The following is a 12,481-nucleotide window of genomic DNA, read 5'->3' as shown; positions in this document are numbered from 1 at the left end:
ATTAGTTGTGTGAATTTGTGCATGCTCATAATGAGTTAGTATTTGTGGAATGTGTATAATGCGATGATGTCATAGTGATCGTTTTGCATAACATTGTCCAAAAGTATTATCTGTAAATATAAATGGTGATTTGTGATGGTGTCGTATTTGTAAAGTGGTGTAAATGTTTCTTTGTACTAATGTTCCATAATCTTGAATGTGAATGTTTTGTTTGTGTATGAGTGTGCAATTCTTTTTTCATCTTGTTTTGTTCCGTGTTGCAAGATCGTAACGTATTTATGCATTCTTTGTTTAGTGTAAACGTTGTGCATTCTTTTTCTTTTCCGATTGTGAATGTGTAATGCGTATGTGCTATGTTGCGTGATTGTTGTTTGTACATTTGATGTGTGTTTTTGTTGTGCATTATGTGGGATACATAATATGACAGAGCAGTGTGTATTTCTCGCGAGATCGAGTGTTAGCTTAAAAATCCATGCTTTTTTAATTTATCATTGATCTCTATGGGAGAATGTTTAACGATGCCGTGATTACCCTTCACAAATAAACGCGGTAGTTGTGTTACCGCGATGCGTTAGGAGGTTGTTTTTAGACTCGTAATACCAACGTTAAAAAATATACGCAATGGAAATAATCTGCACGTTAGCCCCGCACCCCTGTTACAGCAAAACTCGTAATCTAGCCGAGAGTTATTTTGTGTCTCTTGGTATCCTTTGTTCAAAAGCAGGTAGGTTCAGAAGCCTGCGTGTCTGGGGCATATGGCAGCAGCTTTACAAGAATGCTTTCAGCAGTGTTATACATTTTGCAAAACCACTAAATCGCAGCAGTGATTGCACCATATAGTGCCCCAGACAAGTGTGTGCTACCTACCCAGGTATGTTTTTCAACAAAGTATACCAAGATGATAGAGGTAAATTAAAAAGGGGTTTTTTTTTTGGTTTTTTTTTACTCTATCTGAATTATGAACTTATTTTTGGGGGGTTTCATGTCCCTTTACCTTTTTTTACGTCACATTTTTGCATTACAATGTTTTACTTAAAGGGGCAGTTTACTGTAAATTGTTTTTCCCTGAATGTGTTCCCAATAACAAGTTATACCAGCTGCAGAGTATAAAATGTATGATCATTTGCTCATTTATGCTTCTTTTTGCAAATTAAAAAGCTGGATTTGCTATTTTAAATCACAACCCATAGGCTAAGCTTGCAGTGTGATCAGATCTCACTCAAATGCTTCCCTTTCTTATCTCTGTACAATAATTAAAAAGAACAATTAAAAATTAACCTTTTAGAGCTTTATCTCTTCCACCTCCCACTCAGCTAGATTACGAGTTTTGAGCGCTATAGGGAAATTAACAAACGCAACAAAAGTGGCGTTATTTAATCTGCTAAATAGAGTTGCCATTACAAGTTTTAAAAAAACAGGCTTGTGCGGGCGATATGGGGTTTAAAACTCCATACCGCACAAAAAACAAGTGCTGATTTGACGTGCTTGTGCACGCTTTCCCCATAGACATCAATGGGGAGAGCGGGTCAGAAAAAAGTCTAATACCTGCGATCGCGGAAAGAGACGCTCTGTAACGCAGCCCCATTGATGTCTATGGGGAAAAAGAAACTAACATATAAACCTAACACCCTAACATAAACCCCACGTCTAAACACCCCTAATCTGCTGTCCCCGACATCGCTGACGCCTGCCTACAGTTATTAACCCCTAATCTGCCGCTCCCGATATCGCCGCCACCTAAATAAAGCTATTAACCCCTAAACCTCTGGCCTCCCACATCACTACCACTTAATTAAAATATTAACCCCTAACCCTAACCATAACACCTCCTAACTTTAACATAATTAAAATAGAGCTAAATTAAACTTACAATTATTAACTAAATAAACCTATTAACCCCTAAACCGCCAGCCTCCCACATCACAACAACCTAAATTAAACTATTAACACCTACCCCTAAACCTAACCCTAACACCCCCTAACTTTAACATAATTAAAATAGATCTAAATTAAATTTACAATTATTAACTAAATAATAATTATTTAAAACTAAATACATACTTACCTGTGAAATAAAACCTAAGCTAGCTACATTATAACTAATAGTTATAGTGTAGCTAGCCTAGGTTTTATTTTTATTTCACAGGTAAGTTTGTATTTATTTTAACTAGGTAGACTAGTTGGTAAATAGTTATTAACTATTTACTACCTACCTAGTTAAAATAAATACAAAATTACCTGTGAAATAAAACCTAAGCTACCTTATACTAAAGCCTACCATTACAAAAAAAATGAAATTATCCAAAATAATAAAAATTATTCCTATTCTAATACCCTTTAACAAAAAAACACCCCAAAATAAAAAAGTCTAATCTAAAATTAACTACCAAGGACCCTTTTGGGGGCATTAAAATGGCCTTTTGTAAGGCATTGCCCTAAAGATATCAGCTCTTTTTCTGAAAAAATTTTTTTTATCAAAGTCCCACTAACATTACAAACCCCCCCCCCCCCCCAACACATAAAATAAATAAAAAATCTATCATCCAAGCGGCGAGAAGTCTTCATCCAAGCGGCCTCTTCAATCTTCATCCAGGCAGCATCTTCTATCTGAAGACATCTGGCACGGAGCATCCTCTTCATACAGTCAAATCAGCCAAAAGGATTTAAGCAGCTCTAATTCTATTGGCTAATTCATCATCCAATAGAATTAGAGCTGCTAAAATGTTATTGCAGTAGTTTATTGCAGGCTAGGGTTTTTTTATTTTGGGTGGGCTTTTTTATTTTGATAGAGCTACTTGATTAGGTGTAATTCTTTTTTATTTTTGATACTTTCGTTTGTTATTTTCCGTAATTTAGTGTTTGTTATTTTTCGTAATTTAGTGTTTTGTTTTTTTTGTTGTATTTTTTTGTATTTTTTTTTTTGTAATTAGATACTTTGTAATTTTTAGAGTAGTGTTAGGATTTTTTTAATGTGTAATTTTAATATAACGTTAGGGGGGCTTTCGGTTTAGGGGTTAACAGGTTTATTATAGCCTCCCAGAAAAATCGTAATACCAGCGCTATGGGAATCCCATTAAAAAAAATTAATTTTAAGAGTGCGGTACTGACATTGCTTTACAGGCTTAAAGGCTTGCGGTACACCTATACCGACAAGACTCATAATGGCTGCGGTGCTGTTTTAACACTGAAAATATCAGTAATCTAGCTGACTGAGTGTATTTTTTTTTTTCTGCTGGCTGTGTTCACTTACAGCTAGATTACGAGTTGTGCGTTAGGGTAAAAAAGCAGCGTTAAGAGGTCCTAATGCTGCTTTTTTTACGCCCGCTGGTTTTACGAGTCTTGAAGGTTTAGGGGCACCGCACACTTCTTTGGCCTTACCGCAAAATGACTTACGTAAACTTCGTAAAGTCTTTTTTCTATGGGACTTCCATAGCGCCAGTATTACGAGTCTGTCCTGGGAGGCCAAAAAGTGAGCGGTACACCCTCTCCTGACAAGAGTCCTAACTCATTTAAAAGTCAGTAGTTAAGAGTTTTATGGTACAACGCCGTAACATAAAACTCATAACTAAAGTGCTAAAAAGTACACTAATACCCATAAACTACCTATTAACCCCTACGAGGCCCTCCCGCATCACAAACACTAAAATTAAATTATTAACCCCTAATCTGCCGCTCCGGACACCGCTGCCACCTACATTATATTTATGAACCCCTAATCTGCTGACCCCCAACATCGCTGACACCTACATTATATTTATTAACCCCTAATCTGCCACCCCCAATGTCGCCGCCACCTACCTACACTTATTAACCCCTAATCTGCCGCCCCCAATGTCGCCGCCACTATAATAAACATATTAACCCCTAAACCGCCGCACTCCCGCCTCGCAAAAACTAGTAAAATATTATTAACCCCTAATCTGCCGTCCCTAACATCGCCGCCACCTACATTTATTAACCCCTTATCTGACGCCCCCAACGTTGCCGCCACTATATTAAAGTTATTAACCCCTAAACCTAAGTCTAACCCTAAACCTAACACCCATTAATTTAAATATAATTTAAATAAATCTAAATAAATATTCCTATCATTAACTAAATTATTCCTATTTAAAACTAAATACTTACCTGTAAAATAAAATCTAAGCTAGCTACAATATAACTAATAGTTACATTATAGCTAGCTTAGGGTTTATTTTTATTTTACAGGCAAGTTTGTATTTATTTCAACTAGGTAGAATAGTTATTAAATAGTTATTAACTATTTAATAACTACCTAGCTAAAATAAATTCAAATTTACCTGTAAAATAAAATCTAACCTAAGTTACACTAACACTACACTATAATTAAATAAATTAACTAAATTAAATACAATTACCTAAATTAAATTAAATTAGCTAAAGTACAAAAAACAAACACTAAATTACAGAAAATAATAAACAAATAACAGAAATTTAAACTAATTACACCTAATCTAATAGCCCTATTAAAATAAAAAAGCCCCCCCAAAATAAAAAAAAAACCCTAGCCTAAACTAAACTACCAATAGCCTTTAAAAGGGCCTTTTGCGGGGCATTGCCCCAAAGTAATCAGCTTTTTTACCTGTAAAAAAAAATACAAACAACCCCCCAACAGTAAAACCCACTACCCACACAACCAACCCTCCAAATAAAATACTATCTGAAAAAACCTAAGCTCCCCATTGCCCTGAAAAGGGCATTTGGATGGACATTGCCCTTAAGAGGGCAGTAAGCTCTTTTGCCGCCCAAACCCTAATCTAAAAAATAAAACCCACCCAATACACCCTTAAATAAAACTAACACTAACCCCCTGAAGATCGACTTACCGGGAGACGTCTTCATCCAAGCCGGGCGAAGTGGTCCTCCAGACGGGCAGAAGTCTTCATCCAAGCCGGGCGAAGTGGTCCTCCAGACGGGCAGAAGTCTTCATCCAAGCCGGGCAGAAGTGTTCCTCCAGACGGGTAGAAGTCTTCATCCAGATGGCATCTTCTATCTTCATCCATCCGGCGCGGAACGGGTCCATCTTCAAGACATCTGACACGGAGCATCCTCTTCTGGCAACGACTAAAACAGAATGAAGGTACCTTTAAGTGACGTCATCCAAAATGGTGTCCCTTAGATTCTGATTGGCTGATAGAATTCTATCAGCCAATCGGAATTAAGGTAGAAAAAATCCTATTGGCTGATGCAATCAGCCAATAGGATTGAAGTTCAATCCTATTGGCTGATCCAATCAGCCAATAGGATTGAGCTCGCATTCGATTGGATCAGCCAATAGGATTGAACTTCAATCCTATTGGCTGATTGCATCAGCCAATAGGATTTTCTCTACCTTAATTCTGATTGGCTGATAGAATTCTATCAGCCAATCGGAATCTAAGGGACGCCATCTTGGATGACGTCACTTAAAGGTACCTTCATTCTGTTTTAGTCGTCGCCAGAAGAGGATGCTCCGCGTCAGATGTCTTGAAGATGGACCTGCTCCGCGCCGGATGGATGAAGATAGAAGATGCCGTCTGGATGAAGACTTCTGCCCGTCTGGATGAACACTTCTGCCCGGCTTGGATGAAGACTTCTGCCCGTCTGGAGGACCACTTCTGCCCGGCTTGGATGAAGACTTCTGCCCGTCAGGAGGACCACTTCGCCCGGCTTGGATGAAGACGTCTCCCGGTAAGTCGATCTTCAGGGGGTTAGTGTTAGGTTTTTTTAAGGGTGTATTGGGTGGGTTTTATTTTTTAGATTAGGGTTTGGGCGGCAAAAGAGCTAACTGCCCTTTTAAGGGCAATGCCCATCCAAATGCCCTTTTCAGGGCAATGGGAAGCTTAGGTTTTTTTAGATAGTATTTTATTTGGGGGGTTGGTTGTGTGGGTGGTGGGTTTTACTGTTGGGGGGTTGTTTGTATTTTTTTTTTACAGGTAAAAGAGCCTTTCAAGGGCTATTGGTAGTTTAGTTTAGGCTAGGTTTTTTTTTATTTAATAGGACTATTAGATTAGGTGTAATTAGTTTAAATTTCTGTAATTTGTTTATTATTTTCTGTAATTTAGTGTTTGTTTTTTTTGTACTTTAGCTCATTTAATTTAATTTAGGTAATTGTATTTAATTTAGTTAATTTATTTAATTATAGTGTAGTGTTAGGTGTTAGTTTTTATTTTACAGGTAAATTTGTATTTATTTTAGCTAGGTAGTTATTAAATAGTTAATAACTATTTAATAACTATTCTACCTAGTTAAAATAAATACAAACTTGCCTGTAATTTAAAAATAAATCCTAAAATAGATGTAGCTATCTTACGCCCAGATTTAGAGTTCTGCGGCCAAAGGGGTGCGTTAGCTATGCATGCTTTTTTTCCCCTGCACCTTTTAAATACTGCTGGTATTTAGAGTTCACAGAAGGGCTGCGTTAGGCTCCAAAAAGGGAGCGTATAGCATAATTTACCGCCACTGCAACTCTAAATACCAGCGGTGCTTACGGCCAGCTTCAAAAACGTGCTCGTGCACGATTCCCCCATAGGAAACAATGGGGCCGTTTGAGCTGGAAAAAAACCTAACACCTGCAAAAAAGCAGCGTTCAGCTCCTAATGCAGCCCCATTGTTTCCTATGGGGAAACACTTCCTAAGTCTGCACCTAACACCCCAACATGTACCCAGAGTCTAAACACCCCTAACCTTACACTTATTAACCCCTAATCTGCCAGCCCCGCTATCGCTGACCCCTGCATTATACTATTAACCCCTAATCTGCCGCTCCGTACACCGCCGCAACCTACGTTATCCCTATGTACCCCTAATCTGCTGCCCCTAACACCACCGACCCCTATATTATATTTATTAACCCCTAATCTGCCGCCCCCAACGTCGCCGCCACCTACCTACAATTATTGATCTGATCTGAACAGCCAATAGAATGCGAGCTCATTCTGATTGGCTGATTGGAACAGCCAATCGGATTGAACTTGAATCTGATTGGCTGATGGAATTTTCCTACCTTAATTACGATTGGCTGATAGAATCCTATCAGCCAATCGGAATTCGAGGGACGCTATCTTGGATGACGTCCCTTAAAGGAACGGTCATTCGTCAGGAAGTCGTCGGCCAGGATGGATGTTCCGCGTTGGCGGGATGAAGATGGAGCCGGAAGAAAGAAGATTGAAGATGCCGCTTGATAGAAGACTTCAGCCGGATGATGGACCTCTTTAGCCCCCGCTTGGATCAAGACTTCAGCCGGATGATGGACCTCTTCAGCCCGATGATGGACCTCTTCAGCCCCCGCTTGGGCTTGGATGAAGACTTCGGAGCCTCTTCTGGACGGATCGGTGATACCCGGCGTGGTGAAGATAAGGTAGGGAGATCTTCAGGGGCTTAGTGTTAGGTTTATTTAAGGGGGTTTTGGGTTAGATTAGGGGTATGTGGGTGGTGGGTTGTAATGTTGGGGGGGTATTGTATGTTTTTTTTTACAGGCAAAAGAGCAGAATTCTTTGGAGCATGCCCCGCAAAAGGCCCTTTTAAGGGCTGGTAAGGTAAAAGAGCTTTGTTATTTTATTAGGGGGCTTAGAGTAGGTGTAATTAGCTTAAAATTGTTGTAATATGTTTATAATGTTTGTAAATTATTTTTTATTTTTTGTAACAGTTCTTTTTTTATTTTTTGTACTTTAGTTAGTTTATTTAATTGTATTTATTTGTAGGTATTTGTATGTAATTAATTTATTGATAGTGTAGTGTTAGGTTTAATTGTGGATAATTGTAGGTATTTTATTTAATTAATTTATTGCTAGTGTAGTGTTAGGTTTAATTGTAATTTAGGTTAGGATTTAGTTTACAGGTAATTTTGTAATTATTTTAACTAGGTAGCTATTAAATAGTTATTAACTATTTAACAGCTATTGTACCTGGTTAAAATAAATACAAAGTTGCCTGTAAAATAAATATTAATCCTAAAATAGCTACAATATAATTATAATTTATATTGTAGCTATATTAGGGTTTATTTTACAGGTAAGTATTTAGCTTTAAATAGGAATAATTTATTTAATAAGAAATAATTTATTTAGTTAGATAAAAATTATATTTAACTTAGGGGGGTGGTAGTGTTAGGGTTAGACTTAGCTTTAGGGGTTAATAAATTTATTAGAGTAGCGTCGAGGTCCGGTCGGCAGATTATGGATTAATACTTGAAGTTAGGTGTCAGTGATGTTAGGGAGGGCAGATTAGGGGTTAATACTATTTATTATAGGGTTATTGAGGCGGGAGTGAGGCGGATTATGGGTTAATAACTTTATTATAGTAGCGGTGAGGTCCGGTCGGCAGATTAGGGGTTAATAATTGTAGGTAGGTGGCGGCAACGTTGGGGGCGGCAGATTAGGGGTTAATAAATATAATATAGGGGTCGGCGGTGTTAGGGGCAGCAGGTTAGGGGTACATAGGGATAATGTAGGTTGCGGCGGTGTGCGGTCAGCAGATTAGGGGTTAAAAAATTTTATTAGAGTGGCGGCGATGTGGGGGGGCTCGGTTTAGGGGTACATAGGTAGTTTATGGGTGTTAGTGTACTTTAGAGCACAGTAGTTAAGATCTTTATAAACCGGCGTTTGCCCAGAAAGCTCTTAACTCCTGGCTTTTATCTGCGGCTGGAGTCTTGTCGTTAGAGTTCTAACGCTCACTTCAGCCAAGATACCGGCGTTAGAAAGATCCCATTGAAAAGATAGGATACGCAAATGGCATAGGGGGGTCTGCGGTATGGAAAAGTTGCGGCTGCAAAGTGAGCGTTAGACCCTTTCCTGACTGACTCTAAATACCAGCGGGCGGCCAAAACCAGCGTTAGGAGCCCCTAACGCTGGTTTTGACGGCTAACGCAGAACTCTAAATCTAGGCGTTAGGTTTTATTTTACATGTAAGTATTTAGTTTTAAATAGGAATAATTTAGTTAATGATAGTAATATTTATTTAGATTTATTTAAATTATATTTAAGTAAGTGGGTGTTAGGTTTAGGGTTAGACTTAGGTTTAGAGGTTAATAACTTTAATATAGTGGCGGTGGGGGGGCGGCGGATTAGGGGTTAATAAATGTAGGTAGGTGGCAATGATGTTAGGGACGACAGATTAGGGGTTAATAATATTTAACTAATGTTTGTGAGGCGGAAGTGCAGCGGTTTGGGGGTTAATATGTTTATTATAGTGGCGGCGACATTGGGGGCGGCAGATTAGGGGTTAATAAGTGTAGGTAGGTGGTGGCGACATTGGGGACGGCAGATTAGGGGTTAAAAAATATAATGTAGGTGTCGGCGATGTTGGGGGCAGCAGATTAGGGGTTCATAAGTATAATGTAGGTGCCGGCGGTGTCCGGAGTGGCAGATTAGGGGTTAATAAGTATAATATAGGTATTGGCGATGTCGGGGGCAGCAGATTAGGGGTTAATAAGTGTAAGATTAGGGGTGTTTAGACTTGGGGTTCATGTTAGGGTGTTAGGTGTAGACATAACTTTTATTTCTAGAAAAAAGAGAAAGAGGGAAGTAGGCTGTTTATATATAAGAAAATCCTGGGCCCTTAGTTTAACTTTTATTTCCCCATAGGAATCAATGGGGCTGCGTTAGTGAGTTTTACGCTGCTTTTTTGCAGGTGTTAGACTTTTTCTCAGCCGGCTCTCCCCGTTGATTCCTATGGGGAAATCATGCACAAGCACGTTACACCAGCTCACCGCTGACTTAAAGTGATGGTAAACTCTCCCCTTTTTAAAATCAGATCTGGTATGTAAGCGCTATTTTAGATGGGGTTTTATTCATCATGTGCAATGAAGATGCTCTATAACTTAGTTATTAATATAGATATGAAATTCAAATACCCCACGTTACACCACCCACTTCAAAAGTCAATTTTCCTGTCAGCTAAATGATTGAATTAAACTCCATCTAAAATAGCACTTACATTCCAGATCTGATTTTAAAAAGGGGAGAGTTTACCATCACTTTAAGCTGACCTACAGCGCTGGTATTGGAGTAAGGAGCAAAATTTTGCTCAACGCTAACTTCTTGTCTTTTAACTACGGGTTTCTGAAAACTCGTAATACCAGCGCTGTAGGTGAGCAGTGAGAGAAAACTGCTCGTTAGCACCGCAGCCTCTAACGTAAAACTCGTAATCTAGGTGATAGTTTCTCAATAGCATATACCTAGGTATAGAAACTTTCAGTATAGGTAGCGATACGACAGGCTAAATCAGCTATTTAAAATGCCAATATAAAGGCTAAGGAGCTATTTGTAAACAATTGAATGCACTCCAGCAGGTAAAATGGATCATTGGGAACAAAAGTATGCAAAGTTTTTGGGTAAACTGTCCCTTTTATGTTAAATGTGATAATGTAACAAAGTTAAGGCAATCTTAATGTTTAAGGGAAACTAAACCCAAAAGTTTTCTTTCATGATTCGGATAGAGAATACTTTTTTAAACAACATTCCAATTCACTTCTATTATCTAATTTGCTTTATTCTTTAGATATCCTTTGTTGAAGAAATAGCAATGCATATGGGTGAGACAATCATACAAGGCATCTATGTGCAGCCACCAATCAGCAGCTACTGAGCCTATCTAGATATGCTTTTCAGCAAAGGATATAAAGCAAATTAGATAATAGAAGTAAATTAGAAAGTTGTTTAAAATTGCATGTTCTTTCTAAATCATGAAAGAAAAAATGTGGGTTTCATGTCCCTTTAATGTTTTTCAAATGTAACTGATTAATCAAATGTTTGACTTCTATGCAAATGTTTGCCATGTACGCTATAGAAAATTGCATTTTGTTTACTGTTATATTTATTCCTTTCTAACGTTTGGTAATCCTGCAAATTAGTCACCTACAAGTTCCTGTCGTGCTGAGAAAAACAAATGTTTTTAAATGCAACTGGTTCTGAAATCCTAAACCATAACTTTGCCATAGGAATGTGACGTGACATGGTTACTAAAAGGATTTAATTAGAATGTATTTACTTTATTCATGTGACATGCTTTTTAAGAGATGTTTAAATGTTGATAATTGTATTACCTAGCTCCCTTCTCTAGCCTAAGACAGATACTTAGAAAAGACAACTCCAAAAATATCCGTTTTAAAAGAAAAAAAAATCGTCACGGTTTCATGGATATGAAAAATAAAGTTACAGTACGTGTTTGTATGTAAAAAAAAACAAACTAGAACTACAGTTCCCATTATCCCATATTAAGATCCTGGAAGTGACGAGATTTCCGGATCCGGAAATGTTTGTCACGTGTGTGAGAAGTCCTAGAGAGAACTGCACGTTGCTGTGTACGATCGCGGGCTGCTGAGGCACCATGTTTCTTCAATACTATTTAAACGAGCTAGGGGATCGGGTGTACACTATGAAGGTAAGTTAATACATTTTTTATTTTTGGTAAATATATTGTACCTTGCTGGCGGCATATGCAACAAGGTCAGATTAAACAATCGTATTAAAAGTGCAACTATCAGCAGTGTCCTTAGAGTTGGAATATAAAAAAAGAGTCCTCACAATAGTCCAAGTCTTGTGGGTTTGCAGCTTTCTATATACTTGAAATGTTTACGGTATACTTTTTATAGGGTTTTACTGTTTTGTTATTAACTTAACACCCCCTCTTTTAGAAGGTGGATCCTGATGGGCAGCCGACATCTTCTGCTCATCCTGCACGGTTTTCCCCTGATGATAAATATTCCCGGCATCGCGTCACTCTCAAGAAAAGATTTGGTCTCCTCCTGACCCAGCAACCAAAACCTGTGATGTGAGACCTCCTGGAACCGATTAGAGACAACAACCCATAATTCAAGCCGACCAACTACATGGAAAGTTTTCATCATGCTGCCTTATTGTGTACAGACATTTTCTGTTTAAACATAAGGACAAATAATTACCGATTGTTTTTTTTTAATTGCTTTGGAAACCTGGTTAAGACCAATGTAATATACTTGTGATGCAAGACGAATAAAGAAATGTAGGCTTTTCTTAATGTTCATACCCCTGCCCCCCATTTGTAAATAAAATAATGTATAAACACACGTTCCTCTGTTGTGATATTTGCATGGTATCAAGGCCACACATTGCATGAAGGAAAAAGTAGAATATGGCACAATATCCAATACAGTATGTTAAAAAGGGGCATCTGAAACCTAAATTTTTTTACTTTCTTTCATGATTCAGATCGAGCAGGCACTTTTAAGCAACTTTCAAATTCACTCCTATTATCTTTTTCTTCATTCTCTGTATCTTTATTTGAAAAAGCAGTAATGTAAGCTGAGAAGCAGGCCCATTTTTGGTTCGGAACCCTGGGTGCTGGTTGGTGGCTACATTTAGCCACCAATCTCTAAGTGCTACCCATGTTCTGAATCAAAAATGGGCTGTTTCTTCAGCTTACATTCCTGTGTTTTTAAATAAAGATACTAAGAGAATGAAGAAAAAATAGGAGTAAATTAGAAAGTTGCTTTAAAGTGTAT

General features: G+C 38.0%; 1 protein-coding gene across 1 annotated transcript; it reads left to right on the top strand.

The window, feature by feature from the left end:
• The first annotated feature begins 11,249 nt into the window (after positions 1 to 11,249).
• NOP10 (NOP10 ribonucleoprotein) lies at positions 11,250 to 12,046 on the top strand. Its single transcript, XM_053700572.1, has 2 exons — positions 11,250 to 11,382; positions 11,636 to 12,046. Exons 1-2 carry the CDS (start codon positions 11,329 to 11,331, stop codon positions 11,774 to 11,776), a joined length of 195 nt encoding a protein of 64 aa, XP_053556547.1. The 5' UTR covers positions 11,250 to 11,328; the 3' UTR covers positions 11,777 to 12,046.
• Positions 12,047 to 12,481: the final 435 nt, after the last annotated feature.

The sequence above is a fragment of the Bombina bombina genome, chromosome 2, assembly GCF_027579735.1.
Source record: "Bombina bombina isolate aBomBom1 chromosome 2, aBomBom1.pri, whole genome shotgun sequence".
Taxonomy (NCBI): Eukaryota; Metazoa; Chordata; class Amphibia; order Anura; family Bombinatoridae; genus Bombina; species Bombina bombina.
Note: the sequence above shows the minus strand (reverse complement) of the source record. Positions and strands in the feature narration are given on the sequence as shown.

Excerpts from the sequence above, each read along its gene's own strand:
- NOP10 (XM_053700572.1), top strand. The coding sequence starts at position 11,329 with ATGTTTCTTCAATACTATTTAAACGAGCTAGGGGATCGGGTGTACACT. Across the intron at positions 11,383-11,635 it reads ATCGGGTGTACACTATGAAG|AAGGTGGATCCTGATGGGCA; the intron begins GTAAGTTAATAC and ends CCCCTCTTTTAG.